General features: G+C 38.4%; 1 protein-coding gene across 13 annotated transcripts in view; it reads left to right on the top strand.

Annotated features, from left to right (window-relative positions):
• The window catches only part of tenm2a (teneurin transmembrane protein 2a), a 719,932-nt gene that overhangs the window by 532,263 nt on the left and 161,157 nt on the right, over positions 1-26,512 (top strand). For all 13 annotated transcript variants that reach the window (XM_061901815.1, XM_061901814.1, XM_061901813.1 and 10 more), the window contains one exon: positions 25,227-25,465. In XM_061901815.1, the coding sequence (XP_061757799.1) occupies positions 25,227-25,465 (239 nt within the window). The remainder of the gene's footprint in view (positions 1-25,226; positions 25,466-26,512) is intronic.

Raw genomic sequence — 26,512 nt, 5'->3', positions numbered from 1 at the left:
ACACACACACACACACACACACACACACACACACACACACACACACACTCACACTCACACACACAAGATGCAGCAGATCGTGCCCTGGTGAGGGAGCGCCTATTTCTCGACCGAGTCAACCTATTTGACCTAAGTGACAAATATTTACTTTAACGCTTTAGGCTACCAAGAGCTGTCCCCCCTTTCTTAAACATACGTTTTGACATTATGTATTCCCCCCGCGGGCTTATACGAATTTCTCTTCTGTAATCTGTTTTTGTTTTCTCCGTGTGTTTGATGTTCGGCTTTTCTGCCGTAATTGTGCCCTTATATGGGGAATTAAGGGTGTTTACATATGCATATTGGGGAAATAAAGGCGTGTTTGTATGCAAATTATAATAGGCACGCGCTAACCATTTGGCATTTAGCAATTTAAGAACAGCAGGTGGGAACAATTTGGGCTTTTAAGAACACGTCATGAATTTGAATGGACTCCTCTTAGGAAATCACTTAGGAAGAAAGACAAGCGGAAAAGTTAGGAACTTATTGCTGAATGGGGCACAATGTCTTGTGGGCAAGAGACGTAGTACCAGATCAAAAATAACACGTAGGATTTTGAAAAAATTGATTTCAAGGCGATTTGTGATAGAAATGAAAATCCCTTATTTTGACCCATTTTCACGGAAGTTTCCCATATTGTGAAATGCAAATGTTGACAGGTATGATATGAGTGTCATATTTATCAAACAAGACTCAGCAAACCACCAAGCCTTATTCATCAAACATGAATAAAAGAAAGTATTGGGCAGGGAATTCAATTGTATCAACGGAGAGTGCCACAACCTGCAAGACAACCTGTGACCACCTTAATAAAACATTTCCATTTACATCTTCTGTTTCAGCGTATCCTCTTCATCTGGAGGAATGACACTTTAAAACAAGCTGACATACAATAAGTCGGCACTTATGTATCTACTGACAAGAAGGACAAAGAAAGTATTCAGACACATTCTCCCTGTGCTCAAGGAACACAAACAATGACGTGATGCAGAGTGTTGCATACAGAATACGCTGGCGAGCATGTGCACTTTTTTGACCGTTTACTCTGTAAGCTGTAGTTGTGTTTCTCCTGCTGAGCACTGGGGCTTCCAGCTCTGATGGTTTCCGATGTGTTCCCCAGTGTGCTGGCCCTTTGCAACATTAATGAGGCCTGGCTATATTTAATTCAGCTTCACTGATCGCAACTTTATGCTCAGCCTGTACTGATGCATGTGTACATGTGGAATAGAAGAAAGCCCTGTGTGTCTACAGCCTTTAGCAGGAGCTATTTGCAGTCATATTTGTTAACTTAAGCATTTGGCCTCACTAATACTCGCGTATCCACCACAACTTTAGGTACACTTGAACAATAGAATATTATAATTATAATGATTGTTGAGCTTTGATTATCTCAGTTCTGCTTATTTGGTGCAGTGGTGCAGGAAATCACTGCATCTGTTCAATGTGATTTTAGGTATTAGCGCCAATTCAGTTACATGAAAAAGGTTACATTATATTTTACAAACATCTGCTATAGTGCATATGTACACTTTATCCACAACAATTCATATTTTCCTGATAGTGTCTGTTTAAAGGTAGAATTGTCAGGGTGTGTGCGCCCAGTACCCAAAATGTGAGGCAGAGAATGTTCTTTGAAAAAGAAATGAGAACTTCCAGGTTACAGAAATGCAAAAGGTTTGAAGTCTGTACAAAAATAAACACAAAATTGAAAAAATCCAGAGAGGGAAGAAAACTAACAACTCAAAGCATAGCTCTAAGCCAGGGCAAAGAAGTAGTAACCAAGAAAAATACATAAAACAAACTTGATTGAAGTCAAAAATAAACACAGGTAAGTACAAGTAACTGAGGATTCAGCCCTTTGTAGAAAAACAAAACAAATCCGAACATCATATTACGGTTGTTTGTTTTTTTCTACATATAAAACCCTGTGGTCTACATAACATGTAATATTGGTGCCCAAAATTTTGCAGGGATTTGTTTTACGGACCATTTTCAAGCAGTTTTCTGATTGTCTCTTCAGAATGCTTAATTTACCTGGAAAAATCCTTCTCCCTGTCGGTTTCTACTGACAGATATAAGTTATAAATATACTACTGCACAGGATTTTAGCATGCATGTGCATGTACGAGCCACTCTGTCCCACAACAAAAGGATATAGCAAAATAAAAAATAAGGAACTCTTTGACTACAACTGAATTAAAAAATGGTCGACTCACATAAAACTCTTCGGGTAAACCTGTACCATATATGGCCATATCTGCTGACGTAAATTAGGCCAAAAATTCCACAATTTTCTCAAATTGAAATAAGTTAGAAATAAGTTTATTTCAGTCATATAATCAATCAACCATTTTGTGTGATCAGTTTTACAGTACAGGTTATACGTAAACAATCATACACATTTACACACAAAAGAAAGAAAAGAAAAAGAATGACCGAAAAAGGAACAGGCTGAGGACAAAGTTTATATTTGCCTATCCTATACCTTTACTGAAAAGTAGATTGCCTGGAACAACGTTAAAAAAAAAAAAAAATCAATGTGATGAAAGTAATTGTTACTATATTTTATAATTTTCAATTATTTCACCTTTCAAGGTTTTCTTCAACCTTACCAAAGAAGTGCATGTCTTCAGCTCATCACTGAGCTTGTTCCACCATTTAAGTCCTAAAACTGTGATACATTTTATATTTGTTCTCGCTTTACCTATTTCAAAAATCAACATCCCCCTTAAATTATAGTGTTCTCCTCTTAAATGAAATAGCCTAAGAATACAAGCTGGAAGGCTGTTGTTCTTTACTCGAAACATAATTTCCATTGTTTTTAAAAACACAATGTCTGAAAATTTTAATACATTTGAACTTCTAAATAGATTGGTATGTTCATCGTAGCACGCTTTGTGTATTATTCTAATGACCCTTTTTTGAAGTTTTATTATTCAAATTATTCGTTTGGAGCAAGTTTGGAAGAAAGCAAAACTAACTTTTTTTTTTACTTGTTGGCACCTGTTTTGTGTATTTGGAATCCCAACCAATCCCGAAAATTTGAAATCAAACAATGGATTTCAAATGCCAACAGATAACAAAAGTTGGTTTTCTATATTAGGGCTCCTATTATGGTCGAACTGTCAAGCTCTCTACAGGGGATCTTCTTACTGCGCCCCCCACACCGGCCCCTCTACTATCTGGAAAAAGACAGGAAACCAAATGACAATAAAAACAAAATACTAGTCTCCAGGCTATAGAGTGCACCTAATTATAGGGTGTGTACACAGATTCAGCCCAAGGCATAAACAAACTAAGTGCTTGCATTGGGGCCCCCCAAGAGTACATGTACATTGACATTGTTTTAATAATAATAAAGGGGTTTCTCCAGTGTGGCGCGTGAGACACATCACAGGTTCAACAAGATTTGCCCATGGGTGGTACAAATCCCTTTAGTATGCTATTGAACACATTTTATTGCCCCTATGTGGAGTTCATTGGGATAACTAGCGAATGACCACAAGTTTGATTTATAAAGACTTGAGCAAAATATCAACCTATACGCCCCAATCCAAACAACTTTCCCCACTCATGGTGTAAATTAACTATAACCAACGAATAAAATCATAATACAGTTGCACATAACACACATCCTGCTAATTGAACTTTGTGGACATTATAAAAAACGTATATATAATTCAAAATTACACACGGATGAAGCCATTATATGGCATAATATATGCAAAACACCCTAGCCCCACTTCCCCCAAAGAACATATTCATAATGTTTGAATGTATGGAACAAAAAAACAAATGCACTCTTTGGGTAATGTTAAATACCCAAAAATGTTATATACAGGAAACAAAAATGGTTAACTGTGTATCTGTAAAAAGAGCTTTGCAAACGTGATCACAGATCGCTCTGAGACAGCACACATTAGAGGCAATTGAAGTTAGTGTCGTGATTTTAACATTAAATGTATATACATGACACACACACACACGCACATATATATAAATATATGTGGGGCTAAAAAGTATTTAGTCAGCCACCGATTGTGCAAGTTCTCCCACTTAAAATGATGAAAGAGGTCTGTAATTGTCATAGATACACTTCAACTGTGAGAGACAGAATGTGAAAAAAAATCCATGAATTTGCATTGTAGGAATTTTAAAGAATTTATTTGTAAATTATGGTGGAAAATAAGTATTTGGTCAACCATTTAAAGCTCTCACTGATGGAAGGAGGTTTTGACTCAAAATCTCACGATACATGGCCCCATTCATTCTTTCCTTAACACGGATCAATTGTCCTGTCCCCTTAGCATAAAAACAGCCCCAAAGCATGATGTTTCCACCCCCATGCTTCACAGTAGGTGTGGTGTTCTTGGGATGCAACTCAGTATTCTTCTTCCTCCAAACACGACAAGTTGAGTTCATACCAAAATGGATACATGGATGATAAAGCAGAGGATTGGGAGAATGTCAAAATAGAACTTTTTGGTGTAAACTCAACTCGTCGTGTTTGGAAGAAGAAGAATACTGAGTTGCATCCCAAGAACACCAGACCTACTGTGAAGCATGGGGGTGGAAACATCATGCTTTGGGGCTGTTTTTCTCCTAAGGGGACAGGACGATTGATCCGTGTTAAGGAAAGAATGAACGGGGCCATGTATCGTGAGATTTTAAGCCAAAACCACCTCCTATCAGTGAGAGCTTTGAATGGTTGACCAAATACTTATTTTCCACCATAATTTACAAATAAATTCTTTAAAATTCCTACAATGTGAATGTCATCATTTTAAGTGGGAGAACTTGCACAATCGGTGGCTGCCTAAATACTTTTTTGCCCCACTGTGTATATGTGTGTGTATATATGTGTATATATATATATATATATATATATATATTATATATATATATATATATATATATATATATATATATATATATATATATAATATATGTAAGTGATTTTATTGTTCTACTTAATTATTTTCTTGCACTACAAATTATTTTTGCACATTGCTGTTGTAGGTTTTTGTTACCAAAAATAAGAAACCAAATCAGAATCAGGTATGTTTAACACACAAGAAATTTAACTTTGGACTGTGCTCCCTCGGTGAAATGTTTCTATGAGTAAGATTCAATGAATGCAGTGTCATTTCAAATGACTATTTGTTGATCAAAAAAAAGAAAAACTTCTTTCAAACTATATTTTTCATTTGTATTCAATGGTTTCTTTAAAAAGTAGGGGAAAAAAATGTGGATCTATTTTTTGTGAAAAGAATGTAGATTTTATTTTCAGGCCTCGTGTGATGTAACAAGGCAAAATGTATTGTCGGCATGTGAAACTTGGAAATACAAAAAAAAATCCTAAATGAGCCGCGGCCTAGTAAATAGAGCATGGTTGAAAGTGTGGAGAAAAAAGTTGTGGCTCACGTAAAAAATTATAACTCCACAAAAGACAAATCCATAAATACAAGAAAGTTATGCTCAATTCACATTGCACATTTAAATCAAGTTAAATGTATTGCCTATATCTTATTGTTTTTTACATGTATTTTTAAGTGACCCATTTCCAATTAATCTGTTTACATTTACTGCACACAAGCTGCATTTGCATGCCTAAAATACTAATGAACTACACACACTATTTACATCTGGCCCTCTCATGATTTGAAAGCATTGTTTTTGTGTTATTTTTATTTTTATTTTACTCTGACAGTGCCCCCGATATGTAATTAGGGAAAACTTGCACAACAAAAATCTGAATTGTGTCAAGAAAGACACCAAATAATTAAATAATGCCCCCGGGGGGGAGAAATAGTCCAAATAGAGCCCTCCTTATTGGGCATGGCGAAGGTACGTTGGTGGATAACATTTGCAAAACCAAGTATAGTTTGCAATATTTTCGCACTGATAAAACATATATCATTATAACAAGCAACTAGAAGGCAATGAAGACTCATGTGGGTGCCTTTTGCGTGTTGTGTGTGTGCGTGCATGCGTGTGTGTGTGTGTTTCTGACTGCAAACTCTTCACCGGCACCGTATGTAAATCTTGGCATTTGTCATCCACTCGTTATTGCAGCCGTGTGTGCGTACATTTGTATGTTTGGCTTGACCCTATACTGTGACAGCTCAGAGAGGATGAAGATTGATCACCGAAGAACCCCCTGGGGTTTGGATGACTGGCAGAAGAAGGGAGAGATCGAAACAGATGAAGGCAGAGAGGTGATCTAGCATAGAAATATAACCTGGAAGAGGGCGAGAGGTAAGGAAATGGAAAGTAGTTTACTGTGGCGGAGGGAGCGATAGATAGGGCGACAAATAAAGAGAGATGGCGGAGTGAAGGAGATTGTTTGGGGAGTATGAGAGAGAAGATAAAAAAAAGGAGGATGGGGGCTTGAACAGGGATACTTTTACTGGCGGAAGATAATTGACTATGGATAGTTGGTGACACTGGGTAGGCATTTTTTGCCAAGAGTTCAAAAAGCCTTGGCGAGCTCATTCATATATTTGCTAAAGTTTTATAATAAAACACCCAATTTGCAGTTGGTCCCTCCTTTTGGGAAACTGATATGGGTTTTAGGTCTGAAGACATATTCTCTGGGCATACCCCTGTTTACTCTTCCATGGGCCACAACTCAAGGGGAGAAATGTGATCGATGTGATGAGTGCGGCATCTCAATTTATCTGAATGGAGCAGGGGAGCTGCTCAGTTACTTTCACATGCATTACTGGGGGGACAGATTTGGAGAGGCGACCTGTGGAAACTACGGGGGGTGAATAAGAAGGAGAGGTTACAGAAAAACCTGTCATATCTAGCCAGCACCGTGTGAAAAATCGATCAATTCCCCAACAAACTTAAATGTACATGCATTTTACAATGGTACCACATTCTGTAGATGGTGTAAAGACTGCTATACATATTATGCAGGCATCTCATATTATATTTTGTACATTCAGCAGAGGTGTTTTCATTTATTTTGGTTGTACAAACGGTTCAAGCCACAAGGGGTTTGACTTGGAAGAGTTGAGGGTTTTGATTGATTGATACTTTTATTAGTAGATTGCACAGTTCAGTACATATTCCGTACAATTGACCACTAAATGGTAACACCCGAATAAGTTTTTCAACTTGTTTAAGTCGGGGTCCACGTTAATTAATTCATGGTAATGGTATGGTTGAGACTCACATATTGTGCAGTCATTCCATATCATATTTTCAACATTCAGCAGAGGTGTTTTCATTTATTTTGCGGATACAAACATTTCTAACCACAAGCACTTGACTTGGAAGAGTTGAGGGTTGAGACTCGAGATGGGTGTACTGGAATTGGTATTTTTTATAGGTATCAACGCAATACTTCAGGGTATCAAGTCATGTAAAATCCAACGGTAACATACACTATATTTCCAAAAATGATTTGGCCACCCATCCAAATGATCAAAATCAGGTGTCCTGCACTTAGGCATGGAGGCTGTTTCTAACCTTGTTCCCAACATTGTGGGAACAGTTTGGACCGGGCCCCTTCCTCTTCCAACATGACAAAGCAAGGTTCATAAAGACATGGATAACAGAGTCTGGTGTGGATGAACTTGACTGGCCTTTTACAGACTCCTGACCTGAACCAGATAGAACACCTTTGGAATGAGTTAGAACGGAGACCTGAGAGCCAGGCCTTCTCGACCAAAATCAGTGTGTGACCTCACCAATGCGCTTTTGGAAGAATGGTCGAAAATTCCTATAAACACACTCCGCAACCTTGTGGACAGCCTTCCCTGAAGACTTGAAGCTGTAATAGCTACAAAAGGTAGACCAACGTCATATTGAACCCTGTGGGTTAGGAATGGAATGGCACATAGCTCGGTTGGTAGAGTGGCCGTGCCAGCAACTTGAGGGTTGCAGGTTCGATTCCCGCTTCCGCCATCCTAGTCACTGCTGTTGTGTCCTTGGGCAAGACACTTTACCCACCTGCTCCCAGTGCCACCCACACTGGTTTAAATGTAACTTAGATATTGGGTTTTACTATGTAAAGCACTTTGAGTCACTAGAGAAAAGCGCTATATAAATATAATTCAATTCAATTCAACTTCAAGTGCATATGTGAGTCAAGGTGGAATAATACTTTTGGCAATATAGTGTATGTCGATACCTTTGTTGCCTCTGATGACATGTTCAACTGCAGACCATGCTCCAACTAAAAAAACACCAGATTAACACATAAAAATATATTTAATGAAAGTCCAATACACTAAAGCAGTGGTTCTCAAATGAGAGTACGCGTACTCTTGGGGGTACTTGAAGGTATGCCAAGAGGTACGTGAGATTTTTTTTTTTAGATTATTCTAAAAATTGCAACAATTCAAAAATCCTTTATAAATATATTTATTGAATAATATTTCAACTAAATATGAATGTAAGTTCATAAACTGTGAAAAGAAATTGAACAATGCAATATTCAGTGTTGACAGCTGGATTTTTTTGTGGACATTTTCGATAAATATTGATGTTAAAGATTTCTTTTTTTGTGAAGAAATGTTTAGAATTTAGTTCATGAATCCAGATGGAGCTCTATTACAATCCCCAAAGAGGGCACTTTAAGTTGATGATTACATTTATGTGTAGACATTTGTATTTATAATTGAATCACTTGTTTATTTTTTAACAAGTTTTTATTTATTTCCATATATTTTTTTCCAAATAGTTCAAGAATAACCACTACAAATGAGCAATATTTTGCACTGTTATACAATTTAATAAATCAGTAACTGATGACATAGTGCTGTATTTTACTTCTTTATCTGTTTTTTTCAACCAAAAATGCTTTTCTCTGATTAGGGGATACATGAATTTAAAAAAAATGTTCACAGAGGGTACATCACTGAAAAAAGGTGGAGAACTGCTGCATTAAAGCAACAAGAGAAGTATCCCACACTTCCCGTTTGTAAAGTAAATATTTACAGCAGATATGGGCATTTTCAGCAACAATATGATTTGCCTGAGCAGCTGGACAGGACAGAGATTAAAAAAACCAAAAATAAATAAATAGCAAATATATATATATATATTTTAACGAGTGTTGTCTCGTGGACCAAATTGTGGACGCTGGCAGGCTGAATCCCCCCCGCCGGGGCCCTAGCTTGGGGACAGATGTATTAGTGTTTTATTTGGTCTAAAAAAAATGCTAACAATAATATTTTTTTGGGCCATCCAGCAAAATGTTTTATCAGCTTGAGCTTAGTCTGTGCGACATGTTGCTATTGTTCCAAAGTCTTGAAGCAGGATTTACTAATAAAACACAGAAGATACTAAAACAGCTTCTGAGATGACTCTGATACGTTTGATCTCAACAAAAACAACCATGTCCTTCTTCAGAAGAACATGTATCAGATGAATGGCCATTGTTCAGCATCCATCTGTCCCGCTTTGTAGCGCTTCCCGCAATTATGGTTGGAAACAAATCTCGTGGCGACATCCTTGAGCCCTTTGTTTCAGGCTCAGATCGAGCTTCATCCAGAGTTGACATCCTATGAATCGAGCGTTTGATGACGATTCCCAGAGCTCTACCCAGATCAACCACGTTTGTTAGCGCTGAGGAAATGAAGACCTGTGTGCGTATTTGCAAACGTGTGTCCATTTGCTCGAGGGAAATGCTTGATTTGACTTCCTGCTAATTACCCGGCAAGCTCTGTGTTCTGCGGTTAATTGTCGAGGTCCTCTTTTCTCTCGATAGGGTTGCAAAGAAGTGAAAATGCATCCTCCTTTCTTCTAATCTACAGCCCCCCTGTCTGTCCTCCATTCTTCAGTTTTTTTTTTTTTCTCCATGCCGATACAAATTAAGTGTTTGCAAAGGCTCATAAAAGAAAACCCACATCAGTTTTGATTATTTGTGCGTAGGCAGGAGCCTCTGTGAAAGAAAATATGTGTCAGTGTGTGAGTAGGTGCTTGCCTACTCCCTGTGTTTGTGCATGAGTCTTTCATATGTTGGATAGAATGCAGGCAGCGGGGTAGCAGTCCTTCTACTTTGTGCTACTCGCAGTGCGGGGGGAAAAGGGGGCATTTGAGGGGTCTCTGTCAGTTCTCTCTAATTATGTGTGACGTTTCCATGCTGGACCGTGGACGACAATGCCACACATGTACACCCCAGCTTAATGATACAGTGCAGTGATTGCCAGCTGCCTGCTATGATAGAACCCCTCCATGGTCCTTTGCAACATAAATCAATGTCAATTACCTCCCCAGAGTACATTAGACACTTTCCATCCCAAGTAGTAATTAGTATGACTTGTAGACATATTTTTATCACACACCAAGCTCACAGCGGCCCCTCCGCACGCCAGCAGTAAAGCGAGAGCTTGTCTTCAATGCACGCACACGCCACATACGGAGCATTGTCTCACGTGAAATGCAAGTATTTTGCTTTCTGTCACACACGTCCGTCGCGTTGTGTTTAATCATTGCTTCAGGGGTGTCATGGGTGTGTGGAAATGAGTGGAAGCAAAGGCACACACTGATCTGACCTTGGTGCATGCGTGCATACACACACACAGGGGTTCTTACATTTCGTTTTGTCTAAATTTATGCATGCATATTACAGTTTTTTTCCATTTGCTGACGCACAATTTTACTAACTGTCTTTTTTCAAAAGATATACACACCACATTACATTTTCTTAATTTCTAAATTATTTGCAAAATGACATTTAGGTTAAAACTTATGCCCATTCATCAAAATAAAGCAGAGATTAGTAAAATTTACATTTTATTTTCACCTCACACATCTCACTCAACCTGGGTAGAGGTGGCGACTTGTCCACGGTATACACCGCCTTCCGCCCGAATGCAGCTGAGAGAAGCTCCAGCACCCCTTTCCGCCCCGAAAGGGACAAGCGATAGAAAATGGATTGATGGATGGACATTTCAGTCAAGACACTATTGGAGTGAGTTACCCAGAACAGTGATAAATACAAAACACATATCCCATCCATCCATCCATTTTCTACCGCTTATTCCCTTTTGGGGTCGCGGGGGGCGCTGGGGCCTATCTCAGCTACAATCGGGCGGAAGGCGGGGTACACCCTGGACAAGTCGCCACTTCATCGCAGGGCCAACACAGATAGACAACATTCACACTCACATTCACACACTAGGGCCAATTTAGTCTTGCCAATCAACCTATCCCCAGGTGCATGTCTTTGGAAGTGGGAGGAAGCCGGAGTACCCGGAGGGAACCCACGCATTCACGGGGAGAACATGCAAACTCCACACAGAAAGATCCCGAGCCTGGATTTGAACCCAGGACTGCAGGATTTTCGTATTGTGAGGCAGATGCACTAACCCCTCTTCCACCGTGAAGCCCACAAACTTTAAATTCAATAGGGTCCTCTGTCCCAAAGGGACATTGGTCCCTAGAAAACCCTATTTTACTACATGTTTTTCCAGTTGCTTACACACTATTTTTACATTTTCACACAGTTAACAAAAGTCTACACGCAGTAAACAAAACCATTGTGCAGATTTGCCTAATATTAGTCATGGACTCTGCTGCACATTTTTTGCAGATTACACTCAATGCTTTACACACATCTTCACATCTTGCACACAGATAACGATTGTGATACACAAATTTTTCACACTTTACACACACACTAGGATTGTGATACACACATCTTTACACCTTACACATAGATAAGATTGTGAAGTTATTTCCTGGTCAATCCAAAGGGCTGGCTTGCCAACGACCACACGATTGAACACATTAGATAATCACATCCACCAGGTGTAAAGACACACAGGTGATACATTGAACATACAGCTTTCAAATGGGTGCTACAGCTATACAGTTTTTTCCATTTGTAATTTTTATCCCCAGATTTTTTTTTCAAACTTTTCTATTTGTCTCAGATTTGAATTTGTACTGCATATCATTGTTGACTACTGTGATATGTTACTTTACCTGGGTGTGGTAAAAATAAATATTTTCAGTTTGCAGCATCATTGTTGAGCAGTTCTTGAAAAATGTTTCCTTTCTCTTTAGGTCCTTACGTATAGGCCCAGTTCGAAGTAAACAATGATGATTGCTATGGATTTGCCAATATTGTTTGTCAAGTTACAGTAATCATTCATCACATATGCTAAAAAGGTCTGGCAAATTGCCCTTATAGTAAAATAGGGGTTTATACAAATGTGTTTTGTATTCATCACAGTTGTGGGTAAGTCACTCCAATAGTACCTTATCTGTGTGAGTGAGATGACAATAAAACAGCATTTTTGCAATTGCTTCCTTTATTTTGGTGAATGGGCATATGTTTTGAAGTGTGTCATTTTGCGAATAATCTAGGAATTAAGAAAATTGAATGTTGTGTTTGGAAAAGTGTGTAAATCCATCCATCCATTTTCTACCACTTATTCCCTGTCGGGATTGCGGGGGGCGCTGGCGCCTATCTCAGCTACAATCGGGCGGAAGGCGGGTTACACCCTGGACAAGTCGCCACCTCATCGCAGGGCCAACACAGATAGACAGACAACATTCACACTCACATTCACACACTAGGGCCAATTTAGTGTTGACAATCAACTTATCCCCAGGTGCATGTCTTTGGAGGTGGGAGGAAGCCGGACTACCCGGAGGGAACCCACGCATTCACAGAAAGATCCCGAGCCCGGGATTGAACCCTGACTACTCAGGACCTTTGTATTGTGAGGCAGACGCACTAACCCCTCTCCCACCGTGAAGCCCATGTGTGTAAGCAAATGGAAAAAAGTGTATAACAAATCACCGGCTTCCTCCCACTTCCAAAGACATGTAACTCCAAAAGGGAATAAGCGGTAGAAAATGGATGGCTGGATGGATGTTTGGGGCATTTTGTTCGACCTTTTTAGCATATGTGATGATTACTGTAACTTGACAAAATATTTTGGCAAATCCATAGCAGTCGTCATTGTTTACTTTGAAGTGGGCCTATACGTAAGGACCAAAAGAGAGAGTGAAACCCTCCTGTCATCTTTTCAAGAACTGCTCAACAATGAAGCACTGAAAATATTTATTTTTACCACAGTCAAGTAAAGTAACATATCACAGTAGTCAACAATGACATGCAGTACAAATTAAAATCTGACACACATAAAAAGGTTAGAAAAAACATCTGTAGATAGATAAAAACTAAAGCATAGAGTATATAGGCTACATGTGCAGACTTAGGCAACAGCAACTCCAGGAAAGAACATACTCAAAAGCCTCAGTTACTGATTCTAATCATCACCTGCCCGTCTAGCTGGATCAGGCCATACAGTAGTATCTCATTCACATCACATGTGCAAGATGGGAAGGTGTGTGTAAAGCATTCTGTGTAATATTTCGCAAAAACTGTGAAGCAGAGTCTATGCCTAATATTAAGTAAATCTGCACTGTGGTTTTGCTTACTGTGTGTAGACTTTGTTAACTGTGTGAACATTTAGTGGGTAAGCAAATGGAACTACATGTAATAATGATGGGTTTGTCACTGAGAGGCCATTATTTTTAGAGAATACCCTCATGCCTGTTACTCCAGGTTTTCTCGCCACGTGTTGTCACACAGATTACATATAAGACAGAAAGGAAAATGACAAGAGGAGACAAAACGTCGAGACTTCACCAAGATGCCATTCCAACAACCAGTAGCATGTGATGTGCATGGGGAGAGCGAGAGACAAGAAAGACTGGATGAATAATTGATACGTGTGAAATGCTGCATATCGTCATGCTCTGAGCACGTCACCTGTTTCCACTGACTGTTCTAAGATGAACAGACTCATGTTCAGACAGGCTGGTATGAAATAGCAGTTATTAAAGACATCAAAGGATACAGGAGACCGTGCGGTAGAGTGCTGCTGAGCATATTTTAAATGCCAGTCGTCAAATCTGACAAGAGTTGTGGATTACAACTGATCCTACTCGCCTAGTCTGAATTAAACAGATAGAGCCAAGGAGGACTCAAGGGAGCACGGACGCACATTTTTTTGGTGACATGACCACGTGACGTGAATCCGAAAGCCAGAGGAAAGATGAACCCATAAGAAATGTGTTGAAAACTGAAGATGATGTACTGGAGTAGGGGCTATTGAACTGGTGGTTTCAAATTTTGAAAGGCAAACATTTTTTGCAACAGATTCCGAAAAACACAGGAGTGCTCTTGTTGTACAGAGGACCACTGTAAACACATTGGCAGATCCGTGCAGTGACATTTTAAACTCGCTGGCAAACAAACAACACTAGAACACTGCGATACATAACTAAGACGTTCCTCAAGGCACCAGTTTAAGTCCTCTAATTTTTTACAGTTACAATTTTTTATTTTTGTATCTAATGCTTTGCTGTAGTTTGTTTAATTCAGATGCATTCGGTAGTCATTTGTTCAACATTTTATTGTTGTTTTAAATTTAAGTGACTATCCCTATGCTAGAGTCATTGGGCTATGTCAGGGGTCGCCAACCGATCGATCGCAATCGACTAGTCAATCTTTGGGACCTTACTGATAAATCGTAAAAATATTAGGGGGAAAAAATGTATTAATATGACATCAGTGACACACCCACCCGGACAATGATCAATAAACCCGCCATCAGGCAAGCATTTTAACCCCTGAACACGCCTGCATGCCTCTGCCTCTCTCTCCTCACCCTCTAACGACACAAAGCTTTGTCCTTAAAAAACAAAACCCATCCATCCATCCATTTTTTTAAAATTCTGCCTATTGTTTACAATCCTTAAGAGAGACAAGACGACGGTTGTACAAATGTATTTTTTTGTTGTTGATGCATTCTAACTCGTAAAGAAACATAAATAAAAGTGTCCTTTCAATGGAGTCAATGGGAAGTCCACTATTCGGCCCATAAAGCCCTCTAAAAACATCCAAAAACTGCCAACAGAACTCCATTTACATTTCGTGACTTGAATATTAACCAAGAATTAACACGGTGACACAGGGGTTAGTGCATGTGCCTCACAATACGAAGGTCCTGAGTTGTCCTGGATTCAATCCGGGGATTGGGATCTTTCTGTGTGGAGTTTGCACGTTCTAAAAAAAAACCCATATATATATATATATATATATATATATATATATATATAACATTTATTTATGCAAAAACCAAAAGCAAGATCTACCCCTGTGTCAACTATGTTTATATATACAAATATAAACAAACATAGTTGACACAGGGGTAGAAATTTTTTTTTGGTTTTTGTCTGAGACCACGGATCTTGAGCTTGAAAAGGTTGGTGACCTCTGGGCTATGTTTTTGTGTTTAGTCAGGTCTCAAACCATATTCTTGAATAATTGGAGTCATTTGTTCATTTTCTCATGAGTAAGGATGTACATGGTTTGGATTTTATCAATACCGATACGCATATTCGATATTCCTTATCGGTACCGGTATTCATCAATACCATATGTAATTTCTGTGAAAAAAGATGCAAAGAATTCATGTTTTATTTGCATTTTTATCAGCACAAGAGGTTGTACCCCAGCAAAATCATTTAAGATCTAACAGAAGGCAAGCGTTATCAATAACTGCTTTTTAAGTTTAACAAGACAACAATGTGTGCAGTGCAAGGCATAATGCAGTTATGTCATCATTCAATTAAAATTCAATTCAATTAAATTGTCGTTGTACTTGTGCAATGACAATAAAGACCTATCCTATCCCTATCCTATTTTATCCCTTAAGGGCAAATTAATTTCAAGTAGCAGGTTAGTGTGGTTAATACAGCCGACATGGTCCACAATAAATGGTCAATAAATAAATAGTCATTACAACACACATCACAAAGAACAATGAGCTGAATAGTAAAACAAAGGTTTGAGATAGCCTACTGTGTAAGTAGAGATAATCTACAAACCACATTGCTTTAGGAATGAAAAATAAACAAAGGAAAGAATAAAAAGAACCCGATGAAAAATTTAAGTGTCATCTTGTATAGCCCACACAGTTAAAGTTAAAGTACCAATGATTGTCACACACACACTAGGTGTGGGGAGATTATCCTCTGCATTTGACCCATCACCCTCACCCCCTGGAAGGTGAGGGGAGCAGTGAGCAGCAGTGGTGACCGCATCCGGAAATAATTTTAGGTGATATAACCCCCAATTCCAACCCCTTGATGCTGAGTGCCAACCAGAAAGGTAATGGGTCCCATTTATATAGTCTTTGGTATGACTCGGCCAAGGGTTTTAACTCATGACCTAATGATCTCTGGACGGACACTCTAACCACTAGGTAAAGTAAAATAATATTAATATATGGTAATTATTCTGCGACTTGTCCAGGGTGTACCCCGCCTTCCGCCCGAATGCAGCTGAGATAGGCTCCAGCACCTGCTGCAACCCCAACAAGGGACAAGCAGTAAAAAAAATAGATGGACAGATAGTCATTCTTTGCAGAGCACATACTCTTTACATGCCATATCATATAAAAGATATATATGAATACAATCAATTAGCATGTTGGATAAGTGTGTATTTTGTGACAATAGGAATTGTTCTTTGTGGTAAAGTTGCACACAGACATATTTGAGTGACGGACCAGAAGCTATTTTGAATGTTAACAGCCACCCATGTATGTCTGTGTCGTGTGTGTTTTATTTAAATAAAAAGACCAAGTGTTTTTTCACTTTTTTTAGTCAATTAATATTGGCCTTTGGCTCACTGGACTGCTTAGAGGTATCATGATCCGTAGTCCGGATCATGTTTTTGTTATGTTCTGTTAATTTTGGACTCCATTAGTTCTAGTTTTTGTGCACCCTTGTTTGTTTTAGTTACCATGGCGACTTATTAGTTTCACCTGCCTCTGGTGTTCGGTACACGCACCTGCTCTAATCAAGAGACCATTATTTAAGCCTGTCTTTGCCAGTCAGTCGTCCTGGCGTCATTGCTTGTTTCATGCGATACCATAGTTCATGCTGCTCGTTTTCATGTCCGATTCCAAGTTTATGTTAGTTGTTCGGTTCATGCTATGTCCGCGTAAGTAAATGGGTTGTACATGTATAGCGCTTTTCTACCTTTTTTAAGGAACTCAAAGCGCTTTGACACTATTTCTACATTCACCCATTCACACACACATTCACACACTGATGTCGGGAGCTGCCATGCAAGGCGCTAACCAGGGCCCATCAGGAGCAAGGGTGAAGTGTCTTGCTCAAGGACACAACGGACGTGACTAGGATGGTAGAAGGTGGTTGAACCAGTAACCCTCAGATTGCTGGCCCTCAGAGTGGGCGTGTTAAGTGTTAGTTGTTTCATGCCACAGCAAGTCTTGTTTGTTCCATGCCAAAGGGGAATATTATCACAATTTCAGAAGGGTTAAAACCAATAAAAATCAGTTCCCAGTGGCTTATTTTATATTTCGATGTTTCTTTCAAAATTTTACCCATCATGGAATATCCCGAAAAAAGGCTTTAAAGTGCCTGATTTTTGTTATCTGTAAATCCACCCGTCCATTTTCCTTTGACGTCACATAGTGATGCCAATACAAACAAACATGGTGGATAGAACAGCAAGATATAGCAACATTAGCTCGGATTCAGACTCGGATTTCAGCGCTTAAGCGATTCAACAGATTACGCATGTATTGAAACGGTTGGTTGGAGTGTGGAGGCAGATAGCGAAAACGAAATTGAAGAAGAAACTGAAGCTATTGAGCGAATAGCTATTGAAACTATTCGGCGATCGCCTTTTAACCAACAATTGCATCTTTTGACCACTGGAGAAACTTAAATCTGTCGATTGGTAAGTGTTTGTTTGGCATGTAATGTGGGTGGAGGGAAAGGCTGGATTCAAATATGGCTACAAATGAGGCATAATGATGCAATATGTACATAGAGCTAGCCAAAATAGTATGTTAGCATCGATTATCCGGCAGTCATGCCGTGACCAAATATGTCTGATTAGCACATAAGTCAATAACATCAACAAAACTCACCTTTGTGATTTCGTTGACTTTATCGTTGGAAATGCATTTGTTTTGAGTGTCGCAGGATATCCACACATCTCTGTCGTAGCATCGCTATCGTCGGTAAAATGTGCAGAACAAACGAGGGACTTTCGCATCTTTTGACACTGGTGCAACTTGAATCCGTTAATTGGTATGTGTTTGTTTGGCATTAAATGTGGGTGGAGTGAAAGGCTGGATGCAAATATAGCTACAAATGAGGCATAACGATGCAATATGTACATACAGGTAGCCTAAATAGCATGTTAGCATCGATTATCATGCCGTGCTAATCGATGCACACTCCCCGTAGGTCAACTTGAATCCGTCCCTGATCGTGTTATCACACCCTCCGACAACACACCAACGAGGCATGATGTCTCCAATTTACGGAAAACAGTGGAAAAAACGGAAAATAACAGAGCTGATTTGACTCGTGTGTGTAATGTGTTTGAGAAAATGGCGGATTACTTCCCATTGTAACATCACGGGTGAAAAGTCATCGCTCCGACAGCGAACAATTGAAAGGCGTTTAAATCGCCAAATTCACCCTTTTAGAGTTCGGAAATCATTTAAAAAAACATATGGTCTTTTTTCTTCAACGTCAAGGTATATATTGACGCTTACATAGGTCTGGTGATAATGTTCCTCTTTAAGTGTTTAGCCTTTATGTTTCCTGCGTTAAGTTGTTTTGTTCGTTAGCTTCTCGTATGAACGGCGTGCTTTTTTTTTTGTTTGGTTCCGGTGTTTGTGATGTGTAGGATTAATTGAGAAAACAAATATGTTCCTAGCTGCAAGTCTTGTCCAGAATAGTCCGTTTGCATCCCGGGAGAACAAACCTCACAGTAAGCTGCGACCCCCCCCGTTATGACAAGAGGATGGTAGACAGATGGTAGCGGTGGTTGTGAGTTGTGTTCCCTCCAGACTGTCACTAACTCTTCTTAACGTGTGTGACTTTGAGTGACTAGGAGGAAGTATTGTTGCATTACAAACTATGGTGTGGTGTTGCTTCCTTACGTGTGATTATTTCAGGCTGATTACCAGATACTACCCGTGTCTTTTTTTATGCGTAGCAGCAGCACTTGGAATATAACAGGGTGTCATAGTTATGACAATCAGCTGGATAAAAAAAAATACCAACAGTTGTATCATTATTCCAAAATCTAATCTGGAACGACCAAATTAGAAACCGTTACAAAAAGCATGATATACATCCCGACTCATGAGTCACCTTTGTGGCTGATATGGCATCACCTGCTCTAATGTCACATTCACCTGAGGGCCTCACCTTCTCCACATACACAACTTTGAGATGCAACGGAGTGCATCTGTTTCTTCTTTCTGGCAGTCTTTCATTTTCTTCATACATCTATAATCTTCCTTCTCAATTAGAGTCAGAAAACTCTAAGGCAAGACCCGGAAGAAAATTGAAACATTTCATAAGGGAATGAGGGTTGCATAAGTAGGGAAGTAAGACGCTTCATGGTGATATTGAATAAAGAAAAATAATATCATAGGAAATGGGTATAGGATGACGTGAGAACAGTGTACTGTGAGAGCAGGTGCAGCAATAGCAGAGGATAATGGGCAATATGGGCCACGGGATGATAGTTTAGATTCTGCTTTTATCCTTTTTCGGAGCCTTGACCCCACTGGGGCAATGAGCACAGGAGAGAGGGACAGGAGAGATCCTTCACAGCCATCAAAAGCTGGGATAAGGCACTTTAAATTGTGTGAAAAGAAGCGAAGCAAAATAATTCAAGAGAAAAAAACATAAGATGAAGGGTGAAATGTGACCTTGGACTGGAACAGACTGTACCAGAAACACAATCCGTTCGAGCATTTTCAAATGTACGTGGCATGGAAGGTGCATTGGAGGAAGACATCAGACCAATGATTTCACACATTGCTTGAAAGTTAAAAATATCCAAGTTATCGCTCCCAGACTCTAGCACTTGGGGCCTGCTCTGCTAAGATCCAAATTACACATGCTAAACAACGTGTGAAAGTTATGATACTATTAGTGCACATGTTGCAGGCGATCTACTAAGACTTTGTGTGCAATTGAAGGTACAAAAAGTGCAAACCAACCAAATGTTTGTATGTAGGTGTGTGGGTACTTCTGTCTGGCACCATGGAAACACTCATTTTTCTCCGCATTCATGACATTGTATGCTTCGAACAGTCCAACCTGTGCTGTTTTGTTATGTTGTTCTGAGAAATTTACTTTATAAGTGCAATCTAATCAACAGAAACTATTTTTAGCACGCCGGTGTTGTGATGCAATGCAGTGCTTCTCAATTATGTTCTGTTTCGCCCCCCATAGGAAGAAGAAAACATTTGCCCCATCTCACTCCACTCCCCGCTCGCAGTATAAATAGTATCATTTGTTAATACAATTGTTGTAGTAAACCTCTGCATAACATTGTATCCTTATCAACATTAACGACAACAACAACAACAAAATTGACAGAATCAATCTAGCTCAACTTACAAAAAAGAATAACTTAATTAAAATAAAGTGTTGTAATGTAACAGAAAATACTTAAAGTGCATCAATTTGCCTGTAAAAAAAATAATTTTTTACACCATTATTTAATATAAAAATTTGTGACTGACCTAAACCATTTGATACTGGAAAATAGAATTTTAATAAACTCAATATATAAGAATTAATTGCAATTGATCAGCAAAATTATGAATTAAACATTTTAACCTAGACAGCAAGAATGGACAGAATAATGTGTGCTGATTTTGTATAAATATAATATACATAATATACCATATTTTTCGGAGTATAAGTCGCTCCGGAGTATAAGTCGCACCTGCCGAAAATGCATAATAAAGAAAGAAAAAAACATATAAGCCGTACTGGAGTATAATTCGCATTTTTGGGGGAAATTTATTTGATAAAACCCAACACCAAGAATAGACATTTGAAAGGCAATTTAAAATAAATAAAGAATAGTGAACAACAGGCTGAATTAGTGTACGTTATATGAGGCATAAATAACCAACTGAGAAGGTGCCTGGTATGTTAACGTAACATATTATGGTAAGAGTCATTTAAAATAACTATAACGTATAGAACATGCTATACGTTTACCAAACAATCTGTCACTCCTAATTGCTAAATCCAATGAAATCGTATACATCTAGTCTCTTATGTGAATGAGCAAAATAATATTATTTGATGTTTTACGGTAATGTGTTAATAATTCCACAAATAAGTCGCTCCTGAGTATAAGTCGCATCCCCGGCCAAACTATGAAAAAAAACTGCGACATATAGTCCGAAAAATACGGTATTTTCACTAAAAAAGTCAAGTTTAATGGCAACATTGAACACGTTTTGCGGTGCAGTTTTTTGAAGCATGATACTGATAAAGCATGTTATAATACAGACGCCGTACTGCAAGAAGGCATGAAAATGCATGTTGCAAGAACTTTCATGTCAGAGAGTTATCAAAAAAAACGCCACCAGACACCAAAACGAATCAATTGGATTTGTATTAATCAGCCTCTTAAGTCATCCAGCAGCTATAAATTATCAAATATTTCTGAATTGAAAATATCTTTAATATTTTTCACTTCTGACAATTCAAATGTTATCACACAAAAGTAGATTGTCTGTCCATTGTCTTTGCAGCTCGATCTCATCTTTTCTTACAACTATGTGTATGTAACTCCGCCAGTTTGCACGTAAATTTCTAACGAGTGGAATATAGATGTATAACAGTGGTCACAAATTATTTCAGTCTTGGTAACAACACATTGCGAATGCTCAAGGATTATATATACTTTTTTATACTTCTACTACTAGTATTGTCGGCCTTCTGATAATCTGCACATATTCTGCATGCTGTACATTGTACATGAAGACAGATAGGATGAATGTATTGCACTCTCTATTTTGCTCATTTCCAAAACAGTTATCTGAGCTCAAGCTTCGTAAATCAGCTTTGCGTGTTTTCACGTGTTTTGACACACACAAAACTTAAGTAGATTAGGCCCATACAGTGCTGCAGTCATTTTTATTTTATTTATTTTCTATTTTCCATGCAGAAACCATATTTCAATAAGCCTTAGTCTATAACAGGGGCGTCAAACTCATTTTAGCACAGGGGCTGCATGGAGGAAAATCTGTGCACACGTGGGCAGGACTATAAAAATCACAGCATTAAAACAAAAAAAATAAAGACACAACTTCAGATTGTTTTATTCGTCTTACTTTGGCCAAAGATAAGACAAACACATTCTGAAAATATTACAATAAAAATAGAGAAAAAAATACCAGCAGCGGTAAAGTTTAGATCCATGAAGGAAAGAAGAAAGTGAGTGAATTTTTATAACTGAATACATTTACATATGCCTAAAAATGTGTGTTCTTTTGTCTTATTTTTTGTAACGAATTAAGTAACGTTTATGACAACTTTTTACCAAATTACAATAAAGAATGTGAGATATAACAGGATGATGCATACATTTATCATTTGTTTTCAAAACGCTAACAAAAAAGTGGGACCCCAAAGATGTACTGTGGGACCCCATTTTTATGACTTGATGGGGTCTCTGCAACCCCATTTTAAAAACCTCCTAGCACCAACACTGACGGAATATTTGTGCGTGCAAAACAGCAGCAGGCGGCTGTGGCCTGCGGGCTTAATCTATCCATCCATCCATTTTCTACCGCTTATTCCCTTTTGGGGTCGCGGGGGGCGCTGGCGCCTATCTCAGCTACAATCGGGCGGAAGGCAGGGTACACCCTGGACAAGTCGCCACCTTATCGCAGGGCCAACACAGATAGACAGACAACATTCACACACTAGGGCCAATTTAGTGTTGCCAATCAACCTACTAATCAAATATCATCCCGGGGGCCAAAGATCATTCAAGACTTTGACACCCGTGATTTATAATAAACTACTACTATTACTACTATAGCATACATACATGTACCACAGGGGTCCCCATCCCGGTACCGGCCCGCAGAACAATTTTTTATTAATTTTTTTTTTTTTTGGTTAATTTTAATTTTATTTATTTTTCATTAAATCAACAAAAAACCCAAGATACACTTACAATTAGTGCACCAACCCACAAACCTCCAATTTTCATGACAAAAACCTCCCTTTTTCATGACAAAGAAAAAAAAAAAATCCCCCCTCCTTCCCCCCGCTGGACAAATTATCAAGCGTTGACCAGTCCGCAGCTACAAAAAGGTTGGGGACCACTGATTTACCAGACCATATTTTTTGTGTCTTTATGTCTCACTGATAATATCCCACTTTGGTCCGGGTGTACTGTGAACACACCATAGCTTTGTGAGGCAAAGTGAAAGGGTGACTTTGGGGGCGGTCATAGCTCGGTTGGTCGAGCGACCGTGCCAGCAACTTGAGGGTTCCAGGTTCGATTCCCGCCTTCGCCATCTTAGTCACTGCTGTTGTGTCCTTGGGCAAGGCACTTCACCCACCTGCTCCCAGTGCCACCCACACTGGTTTAAATGTAACTTAGATATTGGGTTTCACTATGTAAAGCGCTTTGAGTCACTAGAGAAAAGTGCGATGTAAATATAAATATAAATTCACTTCACAAATTCACAACTTCTATAGAACTTTCTCTGATACTGCCAGAGTTTCATAGATCTGTTTATCTTTAGAATCATTCATTACTATACATCAGGGGTCACCAACACGGTGCCCGCGGGTACCAGGTAGCCCGTAAGGACCAGATGAGTAGCCCAATGGCCTGTTCTAAAAATAGCTCAAATAGCAGCATTTACCAGTAAGCTGCCTCCATTTTTTGAATTGTATTTATTTACTAGCAAGCTGGTCTCGCTCTGCTCGACATTTTTTATTCTAAAAGAGACAAAACTCAAATAGGATTTGAAAACCCAAGAAAATATTTTAAACACTTGCTCTTTACTTGTTTAAATAAATTCATTAATTTGTTTACTTTGCTTCTTATAACTTTCAGAAAGACAATTTTGTAGAAAAAATACAACCTTAAAAATAATTTTAGGATTTTTAAACACATATACCTTTTTACCTTTTAAATTCCTTCCTCTTCTTTCCTGACAATTTTATTTGATGTTCAAGTATGTTTTTTATTTTTATTGTAAAGAATAATAAATACATTTTAAGGTCATTCTTTATTTTAGATTCAGTTTTTTCAACGAAGAATATTTGTGAAATATTTCTTCAAACTTATAATGATTAAAATTAAAAAAAATTATCCTGGCAAATCCAGAAAATCTGTCGAATCTAATTTAAATATTATTTCAGAGTCTTCTGAATTTCTTTTAAAATTTTTGTTCTGGAAAATCTAGAATAAATAATGATTTGTCTTTGTTGGAATTATAGCTTGGTCCAATTTGTTATAATATTATAACAAAGTGCAGATTGGATTTTAACCTATTTAAAACATGTCATCAAAATTATAAAATTAATCTTAATCAGGAAAAATTACTAATGATGTTCCATAAATTCTTTTTTTAATTTTTTCAAAAAGATTCGAATTAGCTAGTTTTTCTTTTTTTTTTCTTTTTTTGGTTGAATTTAAAATTTTAAAGAGTCGAAATTGAAGATAAACTGTTTCAAAATTTAATTTTCATTTTTTTCGTGTTTTCTCCTGTTTTAAACCGTTCAATTAAGTGTTATTTTTTTTCATAACTTATTCTCTTCAAAAAACCTTCCGTGAAAGGAAAAAAAATGTACGACGGAATGACAGACAGAAATACCCATTTTTTTTATATATATATGGATTTATTTATTAAAGGTAAATTGAGAAAATTGGCTATTTCTGGCAATTTATTTAAGTGTGTATCAAACTGTTAGCCCTTCGCATTAATCAGTACCCAAGAAGTAGCTCTTGGTCTCAAAAATGTTGGTAACCCCTGCTATACATGTTATACTTAAAATTACGCGTGAAACATATGTCAGGCATAAATCTGGAAAATCACGTCTACTGTCGTTGTTGGAATAATCCCCTTCTGCTGGGTGGGTTCTGTGTAAAAAGCAAAAGAACCTTCTCTCCAGACCTTCTGGATCTCAGTGTAAAAGACAGTTGTTTTTTCATCACAAAAAAAAAAAAGATGTATCACAACATATATAGCATTTTAAAACTATGCTCATGTTTGTTGTGGCCCCAGAGCCAGCAGGAGGTTTGTAACATCCTTCTTAACATTGGTATCGACAGCTAACATCGTTTGTGTCTTGTTTTCTGTCTTCAGGCACTTCTTATTCAAGACATCGTCTGGGACCACCCCTCTCTTCAGTAGCTCCTCTCCTGGCTACCCTCTCACCTCGGGAACAGTGTATTCTCCGCCCCCTCGTTTGCTACCCAGAAACACCTTTTCCCGCTCAGCCTTCAAGCTAAAGAAGCCGTCTAAATACTGCAGCTGGAAGTGTGCAGCCGTGACGGCCATTGCTGCTGCCGCCCTGCTGGCCATCTTACTGTCCTACTTCATCGGTAAGAAGTCTGCGTGTTTTTCATTTGTGGTCCATTTCATCGAAACCCCTTTCTGACTAGGAATTAAACATTCACAGGGTGCAAGTAGGTGATAAAAAGTTACCATTATAGATATTAAACTATATTTGCCCTGAAAGTCCATCTTTTTCCAGATAGATATTCCATAAGTTTGTAAACAGCAATTAAACAAAAATTATTTTAAGGAAATACAAACCCCGTTTCCATATTAGTTGGGAACTTGTTGATAGATGTAAATATAAACGGAATACAATGATTTGTAAATAATTTTCAACCCATATTCTGTTGAATATGCTACAAAGACAACATATTTGATGTTCAAACTGATAAACATTATTATTTTTTTTTTTGCAAAGAATCATTAACTTTATAATTTGATGCCAGCAACACGTGACAAAGAAGTTGGGAAATGTGGCAATAAATACTGATAAAGTTGAGGAATGCTCATCAAACACTTATTTGGAACATCCCACAGGTGTGCAAGCTAATCGGGAACAGGTGGGTGCCATGATTGGGTATAAAAACAGCTTCCCAAAAAATGCTCAGTCTTTCACAAGAAAGGATGGGGCGAGGTACACCCCTTTGTCCACAAATGTGTGAGGAAATAGTCAAACAGTTTAAGAACAACGTTTCTCAAAGAGCAATTGCAAGAAATTCAGGGATTTAAACATCTATGGTCCATGATATCATCAAAAGGTTCAGAGAATCTGGAGAAATCACTCCACGTAAGCGGCATGGTCGGAAACCAACATTGAATGGCCGTGACCTTCGATCCCTCAGACGGCACCGTATTAAAAACCGACATCAATCTCCAAAGGATATCACCACATGGGCTCAGGAACACTTCAGAAAACCACTGTCACTAAATACAGTTTGTCGCTACATCTGTGAGTGCAAGTTAAAGCTCTACTATGCAAAGCGAAAGCCATTTATCAACAACATCCAGACACGCCGCCGTCTTCCCTGGGCCCGAGATCATCTAAGATGGACAAATGCAAAGTGGAAAAGTGTTCTGTGCTCTGACGAGTC

The sequence above is a fragment of the Nerophis ophidion genome, linkage group LG05, assembly GCF_033978795.1.
Source record: "Nerophis ophidion isolate RoL-2023_Sa linkage group LG05, RoL_Noph_v1.0, whole genome shotgun sequence".
In the NCBI taxonomy this organism is placed as follows: Eukaryota; Metazoa; Chordata; class Actinopteri; order Syngnathiformes; family Syngnathidae; genus Nerophis; species Nerophis ophidion.
The sequence above is the reverse complement of the archived record's forward strand: the minus strand, read 5'-3'. Positions and strand labels throughout refer to the sequence as shown.